The sequence below is a fragment of the Mustela erminea genome, chromosome 14 (genome assembly GCF_009829155.1).
Source record: "Mustela erminea isolate mMusErm1 chromosome 14, mMusErm1.Pri, whole genome shotgun sequence".
NCBI classification, from domain to species: Eukaryota; Metazoa; Chordata; class Mammalia; order Carnivora; family Mustelidae; genus Mustela; species Mustela erminea.
The window spans coordinates 44,446,762-44,472,398 of record NC_045627.1 but is presented as its reverse complement, the minus strand read 5'-3'; the positions used below and the strand labels follow the sequence as shown (position 1 = coordinate 44,472,398).

General features: G+C 54.7%; 1 protein-coding gene across 6 annotated transcripts in view; it reads right to left on the bottom strand.

Moving 5' to 3' along the window:
* Window positions 1-25,637, bottom strand: part of ZMIZ1 (zinc finger MIZ-type containing 1) — a 232,646-nt gene that overhangs the window by 75,092 nt on the left and 131,917 nt on the right. For all 6 annotated transcript variants that reach the window (XM_032312603.1, XM_032312598.1, XM_032312602.1 and 3 more), the window contains one exon: window positions 20,074-20,179. In XM_032312603.1, the coding sequence (XP_032168494.1) occupies window positions 20,074-20,179 (106 nt within the window). The remainder of the gene's footprint in view (window positions 1-20,073; window positions 20,180-25,637) is intronic.

Sequence of the window (25,637 nt, the reverse complement as noted above, 5' to 3'; positions counted from 1 at the left end):
TCCAGAGACCCAGGCCATGTCTCCTGATGTTGTGTTCCCATCAAGTGTACTGGCAAGGGCATGTTCTCCAAACTGTCAATTGCTAGACAGATAGGAAGGTCTAAAGGGCTCTTGTCCATCGGTTGCCTTTTTATGAGCTGATGGGATTCGGATGTGGAGGGCCTGTCCCGCTCCGTCTTCCTCCTCCTCCCAGGGAGGTTGGGGTCCAGACTCTGGAATCTTCCGCTCCTTTCCTTATCCATAGAGGGTCCTGCACATCAGGAAGGTGGGTAGGGGCATCCAATTTGGGCTCAAAAGAAGGGAAGTCAGGGCTGCCCTGAGGTAGTAGTGAGCACCTTGTCACCTGAGGTGTGTAAGCTGAGGATGTGAAAATGCAGAGGGAATATCGGAATAGCAGGCTAGGGCTTCTGTGGCCATTTCTGCTCTGGGGTGCTCTTATAGGTAGGAGGAGAGGATGGGTGCTTGAAAAGTATGCCCAAGCACCTCAATATGTTCTGGGCAGCAACAAAGCAGCTCTCTGAACCTTCCAGACCCATTAAAGTTCACTGGGAAGCCTTCATCACCTGTGCGCCTCCTTCCCTCCTCCAGACAGTCCTGAGTAAGAGGATACTATTCCCGCTGCCCACTCCCTTCCAGCCACTTACTCCTAGCCCACAGCAGCCCAGGGAATCTGGCAGCTTCCTTCACTCCCCCGTATGGTCCCAGGTGTCCCCCCTCTCCCAGGGGTTGGGGGGGTGGTTGGACGTGAGCAGACAGGCCACGTAGGAATGTCTGTCTGGGGAAAATCCAAAGTGGCCGCCAGGGCAGGGCAAGGAGTGGGAGGCTTGATGTTGAAATCAGGATCTGCAGAGCTGAGCTTGGCAGGTGGGAACAGCACACCCTTCCACTGGAGGCCAAGGCCCCAATGGAGAGATGTTGCCTGGGAGAGAGGCTGGGGACTTGCTTTGTGACCAAGAGCAGATCACTACCATTTTCTGGGACACCGCTTCCCCATGCAGTGTTGACATGCAGTGCAGATGCTGAGCCTCTTTGCTACTAGGGGCAAGGCCCCAAGAAGGACTGTCACAATTGAGCTGACACCCCCTTCCCCATTGATAACCTATAAGGGATTGAGCAAGCCAGGCCAGATGCTTCCAGTATACACACAATCCTCTTATGACAAAGAAGCCAGTTCCAAAGTAGTAGGCCTACTAAGGTCCATCCTTGCAAATGTTTGTGCAGTGTATCTGCAAACCTAGTACCCTTTGTGGTAGACTATGAATTCCTTGAGAGTAGGGATTTTGTCTGTTTTGATTACTGCTATATCTCTGGTGGTTCTGTACCTAGCACATAGTAGTGTTCAAGAAATATTTGTTGAAGAGCAGTAAGTGTGTCAGTAGGATTTCAGCTCCACTTTATAATTTTCTGTATGTCTTAACTTTTTATAAGGAGTATATATTATTCTCGTGATTAGGAAAAGCCCATAAAGCCACTTTCTTTTTAGAATGAAATGAATCCAAAGTTAAGACTTTTCCCCCTGAAAGGAGCTACACACAGCCTTCAGAAACCACTCAGTAACTCCACAGTGAAGCTTAAAACAACTCCAAGTCACCAGTGGAGCTTCCGAGGCCCAGGCATGGGTGGCCAGGGGCTGGCCACAGGCAAGAGGCATTGCTGGAGAGTTACCATCTGTCCTTTTCCCTCTACACATGGCACAATTCCACCCCAGCAGTCTCTTTTCTGGAAACCCAGAAGAGCATCCCTATTGTTTTCTCTGCCACTGGTCCCTTGGTCCCTCCTCTAGCTGCTAAGTTTTATAAAAGGCAAATCTGACCGTGTTACTACCTTGTCTAAAACCTTCCATGGCTACCCAGTGCTGCCAGGATCAAGTGCAAGCTTGAGCTCCCTGGATTGGCATTCAGAGCCCTGGAAGTCTTATGATGGTCTCTAGGAAGGTCCTTCTGCTACCCTCAACCTGAGTTGCTCTTGTCTAGGTGCCTCCAGCAAGTCCCTTAAAGGCCCTTCTAATCCCTAGCTTGCCCAGCTTTATTGGAGGTAAGCTTGCCACAAAAACCCACATGCCAAACAACGTGTTGAACAGCAACTAGGTGCCAGCTTGCAGCTGGGAGGAGATACTGCCGCAAATCCAGAAGTGACAGAGAAGCCGAACCCTACCCTCCCTCCAATCTGGGGGCCCAACCAGAGGGATGAGGAGCCAGGACCCCTGATGAATCTGAAAGGTGGGCAAGCCATGGGCCAGCAGCCCGAGTTGGGGTGCTCAAGGAAGGGAAAAATCAGCCCGGAGATCTCAGCTCTGGGGATACTGTAGTTTGGGGCAAAGCAGCACTTCCTTTCCCCTGACTCAGTTTCCCCATTTGGGATGCAGGCAGTTTTCTGGGTTGCGTGGTAACAAGGCACAGCCCTGGGAATCAAGCCAGTGCTTCTGCTGCTCCCCCTCAGCAAGGGGAGCCCACGCCTCCCTCGGGCCCCAGACAGACCTGGGAGTGTGGTATGTAATTGAATTTGGCCTAATTACCTAATTGCGCTGAGGAACAACCAGTACTGATGGAGGCCTCGGGTGTCAGGGGGTGACTGGAAACCAGGAGCCAAGTGGCAGCCTCTGGATTCCTTAGGCATTCAAGGAAGCAGTGCTACACACCAGCACCTTCATATTCCTTAGTCTCTCCATTGCTTGGAACCCTGGGAGGCAGGTGGCATTGTTCCCATTCTACAGGTGAGGAAACTGAGGCCCAGAAGCATTTTAGGCAGGGACACCAAGTTGGAAAAGGTAGAGAGATTTGAGTCCACATTTCTTCTGCATGTGAGGGTCTTTGCACATGCTCTTCCCTCTATTTGAAATGCCTTTCTTTGCCCTCCTCTCTGGGCAGATTTTCTCCTTCTTGCTAGGGTCATTTTCTCGAGAAAGCCTCTACGATGTTCTTTGTAGAACCGATCACAATGACATCATCGCGGGAGGGTGTTTATTCCAACATTTATCTGTCTTCTCTACCAAGCCTTGAGTTCCCGGAAGGCAGGGACCATGTCCGCCTTACTCAGGCTGTGTCCAGGCACCCAGCAAAGGGCGTGAGACCCTGTGGTACTCATGGAGTATTTGCCGCACGAATGGCTGATTAAAGCTCTATATTCTGCGTCTTTTCCAGACGCAATTTGTTGTGTCCCTGCCATCACTGGCCTCGGCCTTGGGAGTTGGGTGGCAGGTGTCTCATCTATACAATATCTAGAAATATTGTATCTGGGGCTGGCCAACAGTCCCTCAGAGTCACAGGGAGCTACAGGAATGCTTCAGGGCAGAGATACCCTCCAGACACCGTGGCCTCCATGACAGAAGGACAGCACCGCTGCTCTGTGAGGCTCTGTAGGGAAGGGACACGCCCGGGGTCACCCAGCTTGCAAACATGGCCAGACCTGGAAGCCAGGCCTGCCTGAGTCTGGGACCTGGCCTCACTGTCCCCTCTGACCATGGTCCTCAAATGCCAGAGCGAATGAATAAGGCTTATTTACAGACAGACAAATACTTAAATCGAAAGAAAGCCAATTGAATTTCAGCTGGAATTTCAGGTTTCGTGAAACCAGGCAAGAAAGAGAGAGGTTATTAGGCTCTCCACAAAGGCAGCTCTCCTTGGACTAATTCACAAGGCAGCCCTGCTCCAGAGACACACCAGGCCTCCATTCATCCAGGACCCTGGGCTTGTCTAGCATCCTTCCTCCTTCCGGAAAGCATCTGAGCGGGTACCCGAGCGTGCAGGTCTGGAGTGAGACTGCCTGAGTCTAATTCTAGCCCTGCCGCTTGCTAGCTGTGTGGCCTTGAGCACGTAATTAACCTGAGTCTCCTCAATATTTTTGTAAAGATGAAAGAATGCAGTATTTCACTCAGTGTCTGGACCATAGTAAGAACTCAGTAAAAGTTAACTTATTCATTGACTAGTAGGGAAAACATGATAGCATTAGAGGTTTAGCACAGCAGTATTAATAATGGTAGCATTAGCAGTAATAATAGCTGTCGTGGGAGTAATGGTACTACTAGTAGTAACAAAAAGAGTATTAGGGGGTAAATGTCGGCACACGGCCAGCCCCACCCCCTGGCGTCATGAGGGATGCTGGGAAGATTGCTCTCTCTCTTTCCAAGGCGGTCTGTTCTCTAAGGTAAAAACAGGGGGTTTGGCGGGGTTATCCCAAAAGCCCTCTGCACTCCAACATTCACATCTGAGAGTAACAGTAGCAGCAAAAACAGTATTACTACAGACCTTTACTATTTACAATTCCTCCTCATTATTATATACCTCACGTTCTCCAAAAGGGTACAATCTGCCTGCTTCCCCCTTCCTGTCCGACATACGGGATCCTCCTCCCTGACCTGGCCTTCTCCCTCTCACAGCTTCTTTTTGGGTGGGAAGGGTGCTACCCGCCCACCTGGTTGGCCTGTCACTGAGACCTGGCAGACGGATACCCAGTTTTCACCACACACAGGCACAGCTCCCCCCTGCAACATCCCACCAAATCCTCAACACCCCAGCACAAACAAGCGTGGCGGGGAGGTATGCTTAGCCCCATTTGCTGACACCACAGTGGAGGCTCAGAGAGGTTGTGCCAGTTACCTCAAGTGACACAGCTTGAAAGCAGGGGAGTAGGATGCGAGCCCTGGGTGGTCTGTCTGCCCGTTTGATACGTACCATATGGGGGATTTGTACAGGTCCTGCCCTCCTACCCTTAGACCCCATTCGGGTGCTTTTCTCCGGACCCTTCCCTACTGATATGGCCCGAGGCTTCTTTCTGGATTCAGTGAACATGACCCAGTCCCACAGAGTCTGTGGGCTGACCCTTCCTTCTCCCATGAGTCATGGGGTCTATCCGTCCCGGTCTTGGTCCCTGGTGATTAAAGTTCCATGCCTCCACGGGCCACCTGAGAGCCAGCCCTCTGTCATAGTTGGACTAGCCAGCTCTGGTCTTCAATAAGGGGTAGTCTCCACATTGAAAACCTCAGGAGATTTCTCACAGAACTGGAAACCCTGGTGGTTCTGGGCTTGTCTCACATAGTCCCAGGGGGAACCTTATGCGTAGCGGCCCTGTTGAGGGCGCTGGGCTCTCTGATCCTGACCTACTCTCTATCTCCCACCTGGAAGCACTGTTCTATGCCTGACCCCTGGCTGTGTCAACACATGAGTGTCTCTGCACAATGAGGGGGCCTGGGCCCACACCCTGAAGCTCAGCCTCGGCCAAAAGAAGGGCACCAGTGCCTCAGAGGAAGTAGACCCAATCTGTGGGGTCACCTGCCCACTCCCGGATTTTGCTCTTGGGGGGTGGGCAGTGCCTTTCCCTTCCTCTTTCTTTTTCTTATTTGGGAGAAGAACCAGACACAGGCGCCCTGTCCCCAGGGGCTGGGCACCAGGATTTGCCCCCGGAGGCAGACTGCTAAGGGGCCGGTGTTCCCACAGCAGTTGGACTGGCTGCCAACCAAAGGGGCGTCTGGCCACACTTCCCAGCCCTTGGTGGGCTTCCCCATGGAGCTCAGTAGCCGGCCAGTTCCCGTCTCCCCGGAGTACAGGTTCTCATTTTCTCCCTTCCAAGCCCGCCTGCACACACGTGGCCCCTTGCCTCCTGGCCTCCCGGCAGACAGAGGCTTAATTGGGAGGAAGTAAGTCTAAACATCTGGGGCACACATCTGAGCACGGGGAGCCTGGAGGAAATGGGAATACAGGCAATTATGTCACTTCCTTGGCGGAGGGTACGTGGGGGGGGGGCAGCCTTGCACAGCAGCCAGTGTTTCTAGGGGCAGGGGCAGGGGCAGGGCTGGGGGTGGGGGCAGGACCTCGGTGCCCCACCTCTGGCCCGGAGCCTGTGGCCCTGAGCAAATGGCTGGCTGCCCTGGGCTCCTGGGCAGGGCTGAGATGCAGCCCTCGGGCCCATTGTTGCATGGAGCTGTGGTCCCAAGGGGAAAGGGGAGACAAAGGAACTGAAGGAGAGAGGGAGTGGGAGGGACAGGGAGGAGAGGGGAGAGCGGGGAGGGAGAGAGGGAGGGAGAGAGAGAGAGGGGAAGAGAGGGAGAAAGGACCCAGAGGCAGAGGACTGTTTTGCTCAGCTTAGAGGGAGGCCTTGGGGCATGGGGGAAGTGGGATCCTCCTAGGGCAGCCCACCAGAGGAGCACTGGCCCCCACAGGGTGCCCCCTGAGGAGGCAGAGGACCCCGGTTCTGATCCCTGCCCAGCCATTTCCCAGCTGTGCGACCCTGCCATGACTTCACTTCTCCGAGAGCCCCAGTTTCCATCTGGGAAAGGGGCTAGATGTGCCTCAGCGACTGTTTGTCCCAGGAGTCCAGGGGCTCACCTCCACAAAGAGGAGGCAGAACACGGGCTGTCTCTGAGCTGTCCAACCCCAGCAGGTTGGGAGCAGCCCATCGCAAGCGGCTGGCCCCCTTTCAGCTTCACCCTCTGCTGATGTGGATCTGTTGATACGGCTTTTTTCCTGAGCATGTAGGGTCTCTGTAAGCTCCTTGAGGGTACAGACAATTTCTGGGGTTACTCCTCGGTTAATCACAATGTCTGCATATAACCGGTGCCCCTCCCTGCTTGGGGAAGGGGTGAATTTAGTTTATCCTTTACACTGAGTTTCTGTTGTCATAATTATGTGCCTGTTTGAAAGGCAGACTCCTAATTTCACTCCCCCTCCCCACCCCAGTAATTCCAGTTTCCTGCCCCAAGACAATAGTAGCTCTTCATCCCAAACAGGTGAGACTGGGTCCTTTGGAATTCCCTACAGGAGTCCAGCCCCCGGGCAGCGTTTCCCACCCTGCCAGCCTCAACAAGTCAGGAAATGCACCCAGGAATATAAAGAAGCAACTGTTCACAGCTCTTCAAGGAAAGTCATTGGTCAGCGTTCTCAGGCTCTGAGGTGTGTTTCTCTCTGCCTGCAGGAGGAGCAGAGCAGAAGGCCTGGCCAAGGTGCCCAGGCTTCCTTCCAGCCACTGCCTGGCCATCGCCTTGTCCCCAGCGAGGGGAATTACCACCTTGCAGAGCTTCCACTGCAAAACACAAACACCTGGTTGCCTGGGCAGCACCTTGCCAGGATGATGTGATCCAGATGGTCCCTTGAGAGGCAGCTGGGTTGCCATGGAAACAGAATTGCTGCTGCTCTAGCCAGGGGACCCAATCTGCTGGACCCCGAGCTTGGGAGAAGCCAAGCGATTTGCATAAAGTCACAGAGCAAGTAGGGTTCAGTGCCCGCAGTGCAAGGCTTAATCTGAATGATTGTGGACAGAGCCCTCCTGAGACGCCAGCTTGTGTTGATGGTTTCATGAGAGGGTAGGAGACGTGGCTAGGGTCACGCGCGGCATGGAAGTGATGGGCTGGGCTGAGCCTAGGTCAGCCTGACCCTGATGCCTGAGCTTGGACCCCCTACTTCAGGCTGCCCCTGCTCTGGTTTCGAGATCTTGGCTCTGCATTTCTGGAGGCCAGTCCTATCCCAGAAGGCAGCTGGGCTGGACTTGAAGGTGGCTGAAAGGAGCAGGCAAGGAGAACCAGGGGTCTGCAGGCCAAGACCCACAGTTTTCAAGGCCTGGCCTCTCCTGGCTCTGCTGTGCAAGCTGTCTTGGGCAGCTAACGTGGGGCAAGAGAGCAGGGTCTATGGGCATCTTCCTCTCTGATCCTGCTTGCCACAGGGGCCCTGGGGACGAGCCAGGGGGTCACTGCCAACGAGCCTGATCCCAGGGAGAGAAGGCATGACCAGGGAGGAGCAGAGGGAGCAAGCGCTTGGAGTTGGGGCCGGCTCTGCTCCACACCCTTCCTCCCTCCTCCTCTCGCTTCTTTCCTCCTCCTTCTCCGTCCCAGCTGATCAAACTTCCATCCACTCAGAGCCATCTAGCCAATCATCCCTTCCTTTGTTACAAAGGTTTTGGGGTACTTTGGGCAGGTGAATAAATCTCTATGCATCTGTTTTCCAATCTACAAAATGGCTTGGTTCCTTCCGAGGGAAGGGAGGACACTCCCTTTATGGGTGTCCTCAGAGAGGACACTCATAAAATACCCAGCTCAGTGTGTGGCATGAAGCAGGAGCTCAACAAACCGTGCTTGAAAAGCTACTTTCTCTCTTGAGAGAATTTTGGGAAGCGTTGCTGGACGAAAGAGGCCCTCAAACTTCCCTAGCCCAAGGCACAGACAGGGCTCTGCTGGCCCTGCCTGGCCCCCCTCAGCCAGCTCTCTATGGTCTACTGCAGGCAGACTGCTTCCCCCTCTGGGGCTCAGTCTCCTCTTCTTGGGGGGAAGGGAGAGGGCTCTTGACCTCACATGAGCCTCTCTTGAGCCTCAGGAAGGGGCCCATCACCCCATTCATCTCCTACCCTCTCAGAGGGGGGTCTGGGGGGCAATTACCTTGGCCCTGCCTACACATATAGGTTCCATATTTTCCACACCCCAAATCATGACACAAGGACAGGCACAGGCTTTTGGGTAACCTCCAGGTACAAGAGACATCCTAAGACAGTCTGAATGTCAAAACTTGGAATAAAATTGCTAGCCTGTGTATCGTAGCACTTACTATACCCCAGGTCCTGTTCTGAGCGCTACACATGCATTCACCCACTTAATGCCCATGATGTAGGCATTATTATTACCTCCTTTTATCAAATGAGACAACCATGGCACAGAGAAGTTAAGTGACTTTTTCCAAGGTCACACAGCCAGAGTGGAAGTCTGGGTGGGATTCATATCTAGACAGGTTGTTCCAGAGTCAATGCCTTTAACCACTACTCCTCTCTACAATAGAGCTAGAAGGTTTCCGGGGAAAAATATTTGAAATTGGGGCTGACCAGGACATTTCGATCCTAACATCTGGCATGTACAAAATGCTTACTATGTGCCAGTCTCTCTGCTACTCACCATCTATGGAGCTGTGAGTGTTGAATAAGCTCAAAGACAGGAAGGTGTTTAAACTACCAGCAAAGACAAATCATCATCAAGTACTTAATACCTCCACCTGCAAGCAGTTCTGGTGATCTTGACACGTTCTCTTGAGTCATGAACGTGCTGTTCCCCAGACTTCATTTCACCCTGTTCATAGATAGTCTGGGGTGGCCTCTGGCTTCAGGGTCAGATATGCTGGGTTGAACCATACAAGTGGCCTTCATCAAATGACTCATTCTTTCCCAGCCCCAGTTTTTCTATCTGTAAAATGGGTTCACCATGTGGGATAAATGGGTTCATGTGTGCCACATGCTGTGAGGGGCCATTACCAAGAAAATGCTGACCACATGCTGGCCATCATCATGACTGAAGGGAGCTATAAATCAGATTTTTTTTTCCCCCAATCCAGATGCCCTGCCCTATAAATCGAAACAGGCAAGATTGACGGTACCAGCACCAGCACTGTTGTTAATTCCTGTCTGTCTGTCTAACCCAGAAGGTATTTACAAGGCTATGGCTTGCAAAGCTTGCTTCAGAAGTCCTGTTACCACCTTGCCCGCTTTCTACCAAGCCCCTGCTCCATTTCACTCTCACGCCCGCCCGAGGATTCCCCTGAAATCCCTCCTCTGTTGGTGGGAATGCTAAGCTCCATCTTAAAACCAAAGCTCCGGCTTCCTTAATCCTCTTACCTGGCTCTTTCCTCTGCAGAATTAATTGCTGCCGATGGCTTTATTAACTTCACGGACAGCCAGTGGCATTCTCAGGACACCCTGGGGCAGTGGGGAACTGTTTTGGCAGGATCTCTGTCCCGAACATGCCTTTGGGCTGGATAGCACTGTGGTTGAAGGGGAACACCCTTAGTGCCTGTAGGGTGGTACCTGTGGGCCCGCATCTCCCCAGAGGCTGTGCCCACTCCTCGGGGGACATGTGCAGAGATACAGGAGTGGGCTGGCCAGAGCTCTGGTCCTCACTTCTGCTCCAGCTGCGGCTACCTTGCCACTCCTCCAAGCTGCAGTCCCCTCCTCTTTAAATGGGGGATCTGCCCGCCCTGGGGATCTCACAGGGCCGGACAAGAGAGGCTCTGTAAAGGGCTCTGTTTGTGTGTAGGATTACTGTCATTTCTCACCCACAGAATGGGCCCATTCATCTATTTCAAATCTCAAGAGCAGGGACCGTGTGTGGTGTATTTATATACATTTGTAGCCCCCGTGCTTGGCACAGAGTGGAACTGGGCAAGACGATAATCATTCCTGGCCTGAAAATTCTGGTTTAGTATTTTCTTATTTTGAGAGGGATTCTCACACCCATGACCTCATCATTTCTTGCTGTAGCTAAGAAGGTAGAGAGAAGGAGTGAGGGCTTTGGCCTATGGAAGAAAACTGACTTGGAAGGGCCCCCGAGATAGGGGGCGGCGCCCAGGCCCCATGACCTTGGACAAGACTTTCCTCTTTGACAGTAGCACTCCCAGGTATGGATGAGGGCCTGTGGCCCCCATGAGGAAACCACGGCCATGTCAGATCTCTTCCCACGTCTGAGATGTGGTTATTTCACAAAGGGGACTCCCAATTTCCTAAACCCTCACCTCTTTTTTTTAACTGGCAGAGAGCTGGCCCAGGTTCTAGGGATGGGCCAGACACCTGTCGCTCAACCCAGACACAGGACAGGGTCTCCAGCATCCTGATTTTGACAGTTAGTTTCTAAAGGTGGCAAGACCAGTTACTGTAGCATATAAGATATAAAGTTACCTTTTAAAATTTCTATCTTGAAAGTCAAAATAAGCCAGAAACAATATGAAACAGACCATTATAATAGGAATAGGACTGGAATGCGGCAGGGATGCTGAGGAATGAATGGAAGTGATGTCAATGGGGCCAGTGCCTTTCTCCCGCCCAGTGGGTGCCTCATCACACATCTTCCGCTTCCTGTGTGTGCCCTGACTCTGCCGGGCACTGTCGCTAAGGCGACCCGGAGGGCGCACTTATGCCCTGACCCCAAGCAGCCCTCGGCCAATGATGAATGCCAGGTGCAGGATAAAGAGCTCCTTGTCCCTGCCTCTCAGAGGGGCACGCTCAGAGGGGCACGCTCTATTGTCTCCCAGAGCTCCCTGCTATGTGGTCACAGCAGGTACAGTGCTTAACAACACATTTTCATCGAACTCCTTCCCTTCCCCGTCTTTCCCTGCTTCTCAATGGGTGTCCTCTGGGATCCTCCGAAACAAACCTCTTGAGCCAGCATGTTGGCTGGGGGTTGCGTCTGGGGGAATCCAAACTCGGACACGCATCATGTGTTTGAGGAGCTTCTGGTAGCCTCTCTTTCCCCTTGCACGAGCCTCATCAGTCCCTCCCCTCCCTTTCGCAGACCCCCGCCCCGATCACGGGGCCTGAGTGTGCGCCCTCCCCGCAGGGGCTCTGGACTGGGGTGAGGGTTCAGGTAGGAGGAGCAGCCCCATCCTGAGAGGGCTCTGTATCCCGGCCCCGGATCCTCCCTCCCCACCTGGAGAGCCGATGCCCTCGGCCTTCTGCCCCCTCTCATTCTGGACAGGCCTCGAAAGCAGATATGCACCAGCTGGGCCTCAGGCAGCTGTGTCCTTGCACACCCCAGCTCTGCGGGGGAGCCAGCGATGAGCTAATCCCACAGAAGAGAGAGGGAGACAGGAAGAGCAGCCTCCCGACAAGCCAAGGCCTGCCCCCCGGGGCTCCTGGGGAACCAGAGAGGGCTGCACTGGGAAAACTGCTGAGCCAGCCTGGAGACAAGGGCACTCTCGTCTCGCTCCACCCCTGCCAGCACCAGCAAAACGTCAGAGGAACCAACAATGCCCACGGCTGCCTCTGCTTAAAAACAGAATCTGTGTTCCCTGCAGAAAATGCGGGAAATAGGGTGTCACCCCTCCCCCCCATTCCAGATAGATCCATTATTTATAAGTTGACATTTTGGTATATTCTGTTTTCTGTTTCTTGTGCACCTGGTTGAGGTCCCACCAAACTTACCATTTTTGTTACCTTTCTAAAAATTCATATTATATCATAAGCATTTCCATATAGTAATTCTTGGGAGACCTGGTTTTTAATGGCTGTGGAGTGGCCATCCAAATACTCAGTGCTCTTTTCCAGGGCCCTGTAGCTGTTTCCAAATCTGTCCTCTCTCATTCTTCCGTGGCACTGCCCGGCTCCTCACTGTTCACTCTGGACACCCCAGGGACTGTCACAGCTACCCCTCCCCCCAATTCCTTAGCCTGGGAACGCTGTGTCCACAAACCCTGTCACGTGGGCTCTTCCCCACTGTTCTTTTTCTCCAAGAGCAGAGTGAGGCCACCAGATCCCAGGCCTCAGCCCTCAGGGAGCTGGGGGAGGGAAGAGGAGCCAGGGGCCACTGGCCCAGGCCAAGCTACCCCACCTGCTCACTCAGGGTCACTCAGAATAGAGAAGCTCCCTATGCTCCAGATCTGACCAGCTGGAGGTCCAAGACCTCTTCCAGCACCACAAGTCACGTGACCTGGGTCTGTTTCTCCCACCAGAGCCTTAGTTTCCTCTTCTATAAAATGGGCATGCTGCTAAGAGCCCCAGCAGCCTCTCCCATAGCAGTGAATCAGCAGGCGGTGAGCAAGCCTTGCAAACAGGTTTCATCCATTAAACAGGGCTGACCATGAGTCGGTTCCCAGGGGCCTGGTGATGAAATCCAGAGCCCTTTCCTGAGCGGGACCTGCCCTGGAGTGCAGGAGGAAGGAAGCCAAATCCCTCCCCCACATCCCAGCTCTGCTAAGCTGGGATGTGGGGGTGGGGGTTGGTGTCCAGGAGGAAGCCTGTCCCCAGCCTTGACAAGGCACCCAGCCTGGCAGCCTGGCATTTCAAGGGCAAGGGCCCGCCTGCCCCGCTGTTTCTGGGGAAGCCAGCGAGCGTTAACAAATCCCCGCAATTTGCACCCACCAATCCCGCCTGCTCACTGGGCGGCTGCGAGCCATTTTTCACGCAGAGCTGCACACAGCTTTGTCTTAGAGAGACAGATCTGGCAGGGCGTCCCTGAATGAGGCCATTTGTCCTCCCCGGTGACGGTGACGGGAAGGTGGCTGCGTGCTCTGGGGTAGGCAGGGGGGTGGCGGGGAGAGCTCCTGGGGGAGGCGTGAAGGTGGAGCTGGAAGCAGAGCCTCTGAGAGAAACCAGCACTGTTACCACCCGGGAGGTCTGAGAGCCCCTGTTCAGCCAGGTGAGAGCAAGGATTGTTTTCAAAGACAGAGAGAAGGAAGCCTACTTTTTCTGCTAAGAGTCCTGAGTACAAGTGGTGAAATGACCTGGGTGGCCTCTGATGACTGTCCCATCCCAACTATGTGACAGAGGTACAACGCACCATGGATGGGGCCTCTGGGTCGGAGTCTGTGTCTGAGCCCCAGGGCTGCTCTGCAAGTTCCTACAAGAAGGTCCCTTGGGACTGAAAGCTCCAAAGGACTGAGCCTCTCCCGAGCCCCTCCTGCAGGGACCACAGGACACAGACCCAGAGGGACAAGGCAGGGGCTTCATCATATTCCTAATACTTCGCCTTCCAGGCTGGCTGGGGGCCCTGGGCATGTCTCAGTCCCCGTCCCATGAATGTTTCCTCTGGGGACTGTCAGCACGTCAGAGAAAGCAGGTGTTTGTTGATAAAAAGCAAGTGGTCCACTTTGCCTGGGGCTCCCCTCCAGGATCCTGGGCTCAGGCTTCTGTGTTGGGATGTGAGGGTGTGCTTAGAACAGAGGTCATAAAGACACACGACCACGGGGCCTGGTGGGTTCTCGAATTCAGAAAATGCTTGAGGCATAAGACCATGGGAGAAGCACAGCACCCATCCGAGGGGTCCGCTACCACCCAGTCAGCCGTAGGTTGTGGGTCCAAGATTCCCACTGAAAGGAAGACGGGCATTGGACTTGACGGTACAAACTCCCAAAGAGCAAATGTTGGCAAATAACATGTGTTTTTCAAAACCACCAAACATCAGAGCTCAGATGTCTGCGGGCCACATTCAGCCCACAGGCGGGTGACTGACAACTGTCCCCCCACCGCCCCCGGTCCCTAAGGAAGGCTGGCCTCTTCCTTGGAGTGGTCACAGGCAGCCTCTACCAGCCCTGAGCCCTCTCCTGAGTTCTCTGTTCCCTCTCCAAAGCCCACGGGTCACCTCTCCCAGGATGCTCCTGGGAAGCCTGGTGTCTCCCGTACCGGCCGCCCTCTGCATGTTTCCCTTCTGCCAACAGCCCCAGGCCTCTCCTCTCCCCAGAGGAGAGCCCAGAGCCATCACAGACCCTCGTCTGCATGGAGGAGACAGGAGGGACGTGTGGATGGCCAGTGTGCACCCTAGGCTCTCGTCTGGACTCGGCCCTGCCTTGCTGTGACCTGGGGCAGGTCCTGCTCCATTCTCAGGCACCAGCGCTCCCCATTCTTTGGGTTCTGATGTCCCCGAGTCTGCTGAGGTCAGCCGAGGGGACACAGAGTCATTTACACTGGGCCAGTAGCTGAGGCATGCAGGGGGGCTCTCGGGGACCTCGGGACATGGCGACTGCCTGCTGCTTGGTGCCTACACAGCCAGCAGGCGTGGGCCCACTGGCTGCCGAGGAGGCTGACATTTCCGCGCAGCCTGCCAAGTTGCTGGGGGCTGGCACGCGGCGGTGGTGGGGGCAGGGGGACCCGCTGCAGCCCCTTGGGGGGCTGAGGGAAGGCGCGAAGCAGGTGACCTTCCGCACGGAGGCAGAGGAAGGGCGGGGGGCCCCCGAGGACCTGTTCCTGGGGAGGCTCCTGACCATCGTGCCCGTGTGCGCGTGTTCCCGTGTGCGCGTGCTCCGGTGTGCGCGCGCACAGGCTAAAGGCTGCACCAGAACAAAGAGCTGGGGGCTGGGTAGCTGAGGGGCCCACGTGGAGACGCCTGGCTTGGCGGTTTGCTGCAGTGTCTGCTCTGCGCTCACGCTCCGTCTCTGTCTCTCTCTCTCTCACACACACACACACATGCGCGCACACGCACACGCACACGCCACACAGCGCTGCCCCCAGGCCCGAGCTCTTGCTCCAGAGCCTGGCGATGCAGGCGTGCACAGCCCGGCCCAGCCCACCGCCATCCCTCCTGACAAAGCCCTGCTCCCGCCGCATGATCTCATCCCACCGGCCCTCGTCTGGCCCCAGCTTGGCCTCCTGACAAGAGAGACAGACAGGGAGACGGAGCTCGAGAAGGGTGGGGGAGAAGAGGGGGTGGGGAGACACAGGCAGACATGCCCCCAGCTCACTGACACACACGCATGCACACACACACACACACGCACGTGTCCCCACAGACCCACAACAGTCACATACATTCACCACCACATAAATAGAAACACAAACACGCTCACCACTGCACACAGACATGTATCCCCCAGACCCAGATACCTATCTCCAACACACACACATACACACACACACACACATATGCTCACCACCACACACACAAACACACCCAGCTGCCCTGACACACATACAAACACACACACAGACATGTGTCCCCACAGACCTACACTACACACACAGAAACACAAACACACAAACACGCTCACCACCGCACACAGACATGTTCCTTCCCAGACCCAGATACATATCTCCAACAGACACACACACACATACACATACATATGCTTACCACCACACACAGACACAAACATATCCAGTTGCCCTGACACACATACACACACCCACATCCCCACAGACCCACCCACACACTCACCAGCACTATGCAGAAACACAAACACACCGACACCCTCACCACTGCACACAGGCATGGACCCTTCCAGACCCAGATACATATCTCCAACAGACACACACACACACACACACACTCACCACCACACACAGACACAAACATACCCAGCCACCCTGACACACACACACACACACACTCACCAGCACTATGCAGAAACACAAACACACCGACACCCTCACCACCACACACAGGCATGTACCCTTCCAGACCCAGATACATATCTCCAACAGACACACACACACACAGAGCCATATGTCCCTATAGACCCACAGACACACACATACACACTCACCACACACACACACGCACACACTCACCACCACACAGACACACATCCCCAACAGACACACACATATATGTTCACCACAGACACACACACACACACACACACGTTCACCCCCCCACCCCCCCACACATCCATGTTCACCACCACACACACACACACACAGACATGTAGCCCCTACAGACACAGAAGCACACAGGCATGCTCACCACCACACACAGACACATATATACCCAGACATGTACTCACCCATACACAGACGCGCACACACAGACATACACGCACATCACACAGGAAGAAAGTCTGAGGGGCAGCAATGAAGGGAAGGACAGACAGGGAGAGACGTAGGACATCAGAGACCCTCAGAGAGAAAGGGGAGGGAGAGACGAGGAGGGTAAAAACTGCACAAGCCGGTCAGACACAACGGGAGCCCAGGCAGAGACGGAGAGGAGGGCAAGAGGAAGCATGGGCTGGTGGCGGGAGCTCTATGGCAGAGTAGGTGCTAGATGTGCAGCGGCCTGGCCTGAAGAGGCCTGGGCAGGCCTGGCTATGGCCAGCATGGCCACTGCACACACCTGAGGCCGCGGGGACCCTCAGAGCTATAGCCAGGGCAGGGGGTTACGACAGGTCATACACCAAGCACAAAGCCTCAGGGAAGTGGAGCAGTGGGACGCAAGCTTGCTGGGGCAGAGAAATACTGAGTCAGGTCAGGAACGGTCTGGGGGGTTGGCGCGTAGGGAGAAGGCAGACCAGAGCAGAGAAGGAGGGCTGGAGAGTACTGTTGGCTTGGCAGCCCTGGGCCTCAGGTACTGCTAGGTCCCCTCGCTTCCACGATGAGGGAATCTCATGAATCCTCACAGGCAGCCTGTGAAGGAGGCATATCATCCCTCTCTACAGATGAGGCCTTGGGTCTGGGAGGCAGGCAACATGGCGGAGATGGGAGCCTGTGCTGGAGCTGCCTCGGGAACTCAGGGACACCGCTCAGCAACTTGTGGCCTCCGCCCCTCTCATGGTCCAGCCCGGCAGACCCTTTACGCTGACAGTGAAAGCAGCAGCGGAAGCCTTCCCCCTCAGGCTGGTAGCCTGCCTTCCCAGAGGAGGGGCCCAGCAGGGGCCCGGCTGGGAACCTGAGTCCTGAGGCCCCTACTTCTCCAGGGGCTGGGGACGATCTGTGAGAGGTGCTTAGTCACGGCTGTTGGTGCCGACAGGGGTTTGACTCCCAAGAAGGGCATTAAAGCAACAGCAAAGCCACAGGCATTGCCAGGACTTGGGCCTCAGTGTCCTTAGCTGCAGAATGGGTATGCTGAAGCCTCACCTCAGGGTCTACCATGTGACTTAACTAAGAGACACAGTGCCTGGAAAAATGCTCAATAAACTGTAAGGAGTTGTGCATAACTGGGAGTGCAAACAGAGGGAAGAACAAAACCTCTATTTCAGGAGAAGTGATGCTGGAAAGGCCACTCAGCCAAGGGCAGGACCACCTTGGAGTGACTTGAGGGAAGGGCTCTCCCAGGTGGAGGCATGGCCTCCAAAGTCGAGGTCCAGAGTTAGGTGTGATGGGGTGGCCAAAGACTGGGCCTGGGGTCAGGAGGCCATGGGTTGAAGTCCCAGCTCTATCATTAATGAGCTGTGTGACCACAAGGAAGTCACAGACCTCTCTGAGCTTCAATGTCCTCACCCATAATAAGACAAGACTCCATGTCTTACAGAGCTGAGCGTTGCAGCAAAGCATAAGACAGCACCTAGCACCTAGCATGTATCAGCAGGATCCTAAGACACTGATGAGGAAGGGCTGCACAGAGACCTGAGCCCCTTTCTCCCCAACAAGGGAGCAGCTGGGATTCTGGGACAGTCCACTCTCCTGTCCCTGCCCCCCAACACCACCAACCATGGCCATGCTTTCCTGGTCTTGGTGTTGCCTCTAACACCGTGTTTGGATTCATCCCTGACTCTGCACTCTGTTCCACAGGAAGCGGAACCCTACTGGTCCAGCCACCATCATCCTGATGTCCCCAGCAATCTGCCAACCCTCTCCCGGCATCTACACTGCCCCCTCCCCCTACGCAATCTGTTCTTCCTTTGTAGTCAGAGCGATCTTTGTAGCCATGTTCTTATTCTCAGTACAAAACCCACAACCCTCAAGACAGGCCCTGTGCTGTTGACTTCGCCTCCAGGCTCTGGAACCACTGTCCTTGGTTTGGTTCTGCCACTAAGCCACGCTTCCTTCTACCTCAGGACCTTTGTTCAGGCTGTTCTCTTTACCTGGGAAGAAGCTCTTCCTTCTTTTCTTCAAGTATGCAAAGGTTCTCGACCTCCAGGCCTCAGAGAAGCCTTTCCCTACTCCTGAGTAGTCTCATAACATCCCCGACTTTTCCCTCCTGAAACTTACCACAGCTTGAATTTACATATGCCCACGCACACATGCACACCCGCATACACCTATGATTATTTGATGTTTTCTTTTCTTCTAGACCAAGGTCAGGAACCCCGAGCCAATCACCTGATTCCATAAGTGCGATTTTACTGGAACGAGCTGTGCTCATTTGTTCACATATTATCTAAGGCTGCTTTTGGACAGCCTGCAAAGCCTGAACTGTGTACTATCTGGCTCTTCATGGACATTTGCTACCCCCTTGTTCCAGACTCTAAGTTTCCCAAGGTGGGACCACATCTGTTGTAGCCTTCATCAGACCCCAGACCTGGCCAGGTGCCCAACAGAGATAGGGAGATATATGTTTCTTGGATAAGTAGGACTTTTTACCTTGTCCAAATTGTGTTGACTTAAGTTATTATTAAAATTGCAGATTCCATTAAGAGTAGACATCACTTATGAGATTCCCAGACCATTTTCTGGCCCACAGCTCAGTACGATCGCGCCGTCCCAGCAGGGCTGGTGGGGCAAAGGCCCTCCGAGCTAGCAGTCACTGCACACACATTCCACAAATGACCCAGAGTCTGCGTGCGTGGTCTGCAAACGTGCATGGGGAGGAGCAAGAACCCGCACTCAGGAGATTATAGGTTGAGCAAATTTATGAAAATACATCGGAAGATGTCTTTGAAACATTTTCATGAAGGCTGTTTCTAGAGCTACTCCAAAGAATTGATTGACGAATTCAGAGAAAACGTCTGTTTTATTGTTATACAAAGGAAATAATTGATTTTCTTTTCTTTTTCAATGAATTACTCGAACATAAAAAATATTAACAATATGTAGACGCTGCATTTGGCACTGCACATATATCTAGAACTGACCGTGACCCTTGCAGGGTAAGGCTCATTGTCATTCCTGCCTTCCCAAGGAGGTAAACTGAGGCTCAGAGGCAACACGGTCAGAAAGTGACAGGGAGGGGCTGTCCCAGGTCTGTGGGAGTGAAAGCTTACGCCAGGCCCTTAGCTTAAGGAAGATAATGAGGACGATGGGAAATGTAAAACTGTATCTTTGGTGTGCTTAAAGCCCTCAGCCACAGAAGGCTGCCAGCACCTTCTGTGGCCTTGGTTTAACCTGGAAGTAAGAGTCCCAGGCAATGACAGAGTGGGGACGGAGAATATTACGCAGAGAATACTATGCTTTTAGAAACCTGCATGTACCAATCCACTTGTATTTTGGATTTTATTTTAAATACAGATGTTTTGAGTGAATACAGGGCTAAGAATGCCCATTCTGGCATATAGGCCTGGGCTCGAACCCCAGCTCTGCCGCTTTCCAGCTGTGTGACCTGGAGAAACATCCTCAGTTTCTCTGAGCCTCGGTTCCCTCATCTGTCAAATGGGGATGATCACAGGGCTTACACCCAGGGGTCATTACGGTGATGAAATGAGATGATGCATGTCACCCTTGAACCTTGGGTGTGCTTGGGTCCTTCGCTTTGGGTCGTTCAAGGTGTGCATGTCACACCTTGAACCTGTGGTGTGCATGGGTCCTTCGCTGGCCCCGAGGCACCCCCGCAGGTAAGAACACACTACCTGAGAGGAGGGACAAGCCTCAGTCGCGGGCTGCCCAGCTTGGTGGACAAACCGCTGCTCCTTGGAGGCTCACACCACACCTGGATGAACCAAGGCACCAGCAGGCAGAGGCGGCGCGTAGCCCCGGGTTCAAATCCAGTCACGCTCCCACCTCCCCATGACCCCTATGGAATCCCCAGCAGTCACCTACCCGCAGACTTGGGAGTGAACTTGTCTCGGTTCGCAGCACACACCGCCAGCAGTCTGTAACCGAGGTCCAGGTCAAACCCTTGCTGAGCTGCCACTCGACTGACCACCTGCCAGCAAGAGAGAGAGGAAGGGCGGGGTGAGTCACTGCCAGTGCCAGGCCTCCGAGCCCAGAGTGGTACATGTGTCCATCTAGCAGGCAAGGCAGCTGAGGCGGGCAGGCTAGGCTAAGGCAGGTCCCCAACATCAGGCAGAGCTGGGACTCAAACTCTGCCTCACTCAGTTGCTCCATAAAGCTCTTCCTCCTTGCCAGGCCCTGGGATCCAGACCCCTGCCCTCAGGGGTTTCTAGTCTTCCCGTGAGCCTAACCCCAAAGTCCAGGCCCTGTGGCTTTCAAGGACTCCATCTGGCCACATTCCAGAAGGTGCTGTACCACCGTGTTTTGGATGGCTACAGGCCAGGCCTCTGTTCCCTCCTTCCCCTGGGGCAGCTTCCCAAACTCCCTTCTAAGTCCCAGCCCGGAAGTCTCCCACACCTAGCACCTCTCACATCTCCTCCCCGAGCTCCTGCACCCACCTTCGTGGGTGCTCGCTGCCCTCACCATTCCAGGCATGGTCCCCACCCAGCGGCACTGGCCCCTGCTGAGTCAAAACGTGTGCCTGGGGAGAAGCACGGATTTAGGACACGGCTCCAACGAGCTGCAGTGTGGAGCTGCCGGACAGACCGCTAAGGCTTCTCCAGGTGGACATGTCCATGCTTCTCAGTGCTGCACTCTGTGCCAGGCACCCTGCTGCCTCTCAGGCCCAGAGACCACAGGGCCCTCACGCACAGCCTGGGGTCTGTCTCCAGCATGGGGCACCTGCTCAGCACACGGGAGGCTTCCATCGGAGTGTCGATGGAAGCTTGCTAACAGCTGTGTATTTGGAGTCCCTCCCTTCTCCTTGAGAACCTCTGAAGTATGGGCCAGAAGGGGGAGAGGTGTGGGGGGGAGCGCTGTCAGTCCCCTGGGGCAGTGTGGGGTGGGGTGCTCTTGGGAGCCCCGCAAATAACTCCACAGGCTGCACTCCTTCCTGCCCCTGCCCAGGTGTCCTGCCACAGCCAGACCTACTCCCTCCTGCCCACCTCCCTTATTAATGGCAGCAAAATTAGGTTTCCTTATGAAGAAGGAAGGACCTTGGAAAACAGAGTCAGTGCAGCAAGCAGCTGGAGCCGCTATGGTTGAGTGGGAGAGGAGTGCTCCCAGATGTGGGAGCTCGAGGGAAGACTCCGTCAGAGAGCCCCTAGAGACCACCTGCTCCAGAAGCGCTCGGAGGGCCTCAGAGGGCCTCAGGCTGCCATGGGGTTTGGCCCGGCCCCTGTAACCATGAGAGTTTTTTTTTTTTTTTTTTTTGCTTTATATTTAAGGGTTCGTTACAAGGGCTCTAGGGATACAAAAGGATGGGAAAAGTACTAATCTAGGCCAATCCTGTCATTTAAAAAAAGTATGAACACTTAAGACCTGGACAGAGTGTGTGTGTTGAGCCAGGCAGGAGCCATGGGATGCCCTCTTCCCAGGACCACCATGGCCTCTGGAATGGGGTGCTGCCCCCCCATACCTCCTAGGAATACCCAGGGCAGGAAGGAAAAGGGACGTCTCAGGTTTGAATGTTTGCTCAGCTTCTCTGCTGCAAACAGGAACCCCTGACACAGAGCTCCCCTATTCCTCCAGGCCTCTTTTCCACAGGCTCTATTTGCCCCTGCCTCTACATACACCCCCAGGTCCAGAGGCTCTGGGCCACCTCTGGGCAGGGTAAACTGGGTAACTGCAGGGTAAACAGGGCAACTGTTCATTTCACTGTCCAAGCAGAAAAACCAAGGTCACTAGCTCTCTGTGGCCTGTTGGACATTTTGGGTCTGGAGACTGGCACTGTCCCTTTAGCAAGTGAGGCAGGTGAGGCAGGCAGGTTAAGGCAGGTCCCCAAGATTGGGCAGAGCTGGGACTCACCCCAGTAGGCCCAGAAGAGTCACTTCAGCTTAGATGATGACTATTGTGGACTTTTCTTTGGCAGAACGTTGGAATGGATATGAGTGAGCATAGACAATTTGTTCGGACTAGTGCATCAGTGAGGCTGCTGTTGGTGGGAAATGTTGACGGAGGCAAATAGTGTACTGAGAGTGCTGGCTCCCCGGTAGGAGGGTTAAATGAAAGCTTTGTGAGCAGTGAAGTGCCAAATTCTCACAGCAGCTCCACGAGGTGGTATCATTATCTCTTGTTTTATACAGGAGGAAACAGAGTACGGCATGAGACAAAGGTTACGAGTCTTGTCCATGATAGAGCCTGGATGTGATCTCAAGCAGGCAGGCTGCAACGTCTGGGCTCTTTCCATGACAGTTTCTCTTTTTCAGCTCATAAAGGGTTAAGGCCATAACTCCCAAATGAAGGGAGAAGCCTCAGGCCCTGTGTTGAGGGCAGAAAGGCAAAGGTCCCTCTGTTTGGCCAATACTGGCTAATCCTGTTGCTCTGGTTTAAAACACACACACACACACACCCACACACACACCCAAACCCACACACACACCCCACACACACACCCCCCCCCCCCCCCCCATAACTAGCTGAACTGAGCAAGAGAGGCCTGGTGCTGGTATAGGGCTGTCCTGCAGGCCTGGGAATGTCTGCTTGTCACCAAATCCCCTGAGCTCTACCGTTCACAAGGGTCATTGGCAACAGCCCCCTTTCATTAAGCCCAGAGAAGGCAGGGCCTTACTGAAGGCAGCACAGCACAATGTGGCTAAGCTGGATCCCGAGGCTCTAGAGGCCTGAGATCCACCCCTTGGCGTCCTCTGGCCCAGCCCGAGGACCCCGCTGGAAAGTCCCGTGAGGTGGGTCTGACTGACAGTGGTGGGGAGGTGGGGTTAGGTGAGTAGACAGTTGTGTTTCAGAGGCCTGCTCCCCCCTCAGTGGGCATGGCACCCCCAGTGAGGGTCCTGTGTGCAGGTGGGCTGGAAGACCCCTCCTCCGGAAAGACCAGAGGGGAGAGGCAGCCGTGCTGCTGCCCTCTGCTGGCTGCTCAGGCCCAGCCAGCTCAGGGTGCTCTGAGACCTAGCCCCTGAGGTCCCAGGGGGACCTACAGGTCAGGGAGTCCAGCCCATAGTGCCAGAGAGGGAAACCGAAGCCCAGAGATGACAGAGGGCGTGTGCTCAAGGTCAGGTGGCCGGTTAGTCCCATCTAGGGAGTGTGCTGCCTTGAAAAGCGGTGAGCCTCCTGGCTACAAGGCAGGATAAGCTGTCTGGGGGATGCCAGAGAAGGGATTTCTGTTCCAGGCACGGGGCCGGACTCTGACATCTTCTAAGGGAGTCAGGGAAACTGGAGGCATGCCAAGGGGTACTCCAATTCTGCTCCCCCCCTGTACTGTGCAACCTAAGGCAAGTTACTTAATGTCTCTAAGTTTCAGGTTCCTTCTCTGTGAAAGTGCAGGGACATCCTCTATTGCCACGGCAGGTGCAGTGGCTTCTGAGAGTTCCACGTGTCCCAGTTCTGTCTCCCGGCTCTAACAGAAGCTCCCCAGGGCAGAGCCCTCTCCCCAGTCTGCCACCCCTCTCGGTGCAGGATGTGCATGGATTTGGGGCTGCTGCTGGGGCTGCCGCGGAGTCAGGCACGAGATGGGGTTCTGCATCTGCCACTTACTAGCTGTTCTACCTCACCCAAGTGACTTAGCCTCTCTGGGCCTCAGTTTTCCCATCTGTGAAATGCCCTCCCTGTGAGGATGAGAGTCAGGACCAGTCACAAAGCTCAATGAACGCTAGCTGTGAACATAGCCTGACAGCTGCAGGAGTGATTTCTCTGCTGCTGTGAGGAAGCTCTCCCTGGAGAGGAGGGAGGGCACTGCAGTTAGGCTGGCTGGCCTCTGTTCCTCTCTGCCACCTCCTCTCCTCCCTGTCTCCCCTTCTGCTGTTCTCTGGCCTCCTCCTTTCTGTTCCTTGAGCATATCCAGCATGTTCCACCTCGGGGGAGGAAGAAGGAGTGAATTCAGAAAGGCCTGATTTTAAGGGGCTCCTCAGGCATGGGGCTCAGTCCTGCTGCTAAGGGAGGGGCCGGGAGGCGAGTCGCCGGCTCATCAGCAAAAACCTGGTCTGAGGAGCAAGTGGTGACCAGGGCTCATAGCCCTCACCCCTGGGGAGGGGACTCAGGACTCCCACACTTCTGCATTGTGGGGTCAGAGGGCCCGAAGGGGAACGTGGGGCAGGGGAGTGCCAGTGGCTCTTCACCCCAGGGCCCAGCCCCAGGATGACAAAAAAGTGCCCTTTTTCTGCTTGAGGCTAAGTGGCTTTTAATTTCTAACCTCCAAGTAAGCCGGAGTCAGAGGAGTTTGTTCCCAGGGGTCACCCAGGGGACTGCTGCCACCTGGAATGCTTCGACCTGCCACCTGGATGGGGATGGGTGCGTGTGTTGGGGGGAGCTTGGTGGCTTTGCCCTGCTTAGGCCCCTCAGGATGTCTGACCTCCCGCATCCCCTTCCTTTCCAAGGGGCACAGCTGAGGACGTGGGACCAGCATCAGGGCCCTGGGGGTCGGTAGTACCAGCCTAGGACTGTAGCGAGCTGCTCCCCCTTTCTCAGTGGCCTTGTTCATTAAGGAGAAGTGACAATTCCCTCCCTGCCTGGTCTGCAGGGTCTTCATAAGGATGTGCGGACACAGGGCCCAGGACAGTGCCTTGGGTACCAAGGGGTCTGCTCTGCCCTCCCCATTCCTTGCACTTTCCTGCTGCTGGTTCTACGGAGCTCCAAGGGACAGTCAAACTCAACATCTCTGCCACTGTGGCAGGAGAACCAAAGGCCCCTTTCTGGTTAAGCAGCAGACTAGAGAGGTGCGGGTTAAAGCCCACCATTCAAGCAAGCGTGTGCCATAAACTGTCTTGCAACGAGGAGAGGCCCAGAACAGCTGGCACTGTGCCTTTGTCACACCATTGTCCCAGTCCAGGAAGCCAAGGCCTCCTTGCTGTCTAGTTAGATCCTATAGGCTCCTCCCTGAGCTCCCTCCTCCAGGAAGACCTCCAGAATCCCTCTAGCCTATCCTCCTAGGATGCTCCCCTCAGAACTCCTATCCTCACATAAACCATAGCCTATCGCTCACCTGCTTAAATATCCTTCAAGGCCCCCAACCACCCTTCAAATAATATCTGAGCTCCTCTCCCTCAGCTGGCAGGTCCTGTGTTGCCTTGGTTCTGCTTCCCTCTTTAACCTCATCTTGGGTCCTTTCCCTCTCCTGCGCTCCAGCCATCTGAGACTTTCTTTCTTTCCCCCCTTCCCCCCTTCCTTCCTTCCTTCTTCCTCTCTTCCTTTCAAGATTTATTTATTTATTCGAGAGACAGAGAGTGCATGTGCGTGGAGGAAGGGGCAGAGAAAAGAGCCTATCCAAGCAGACTCCCTCCGAGCACGGAACCCCATGTAGGGGCCTGATTTCATGAGCCATGAGATCAGGACCTGAGCCAAGGACAACGCTTCCCTGACTGAGCTACCCAGTGTCCCAAGATGCCTTTCTGTTCCTTGAACAAATCAGTTCCTGGGGCCTTTGCACTGGTGGTTCCCTC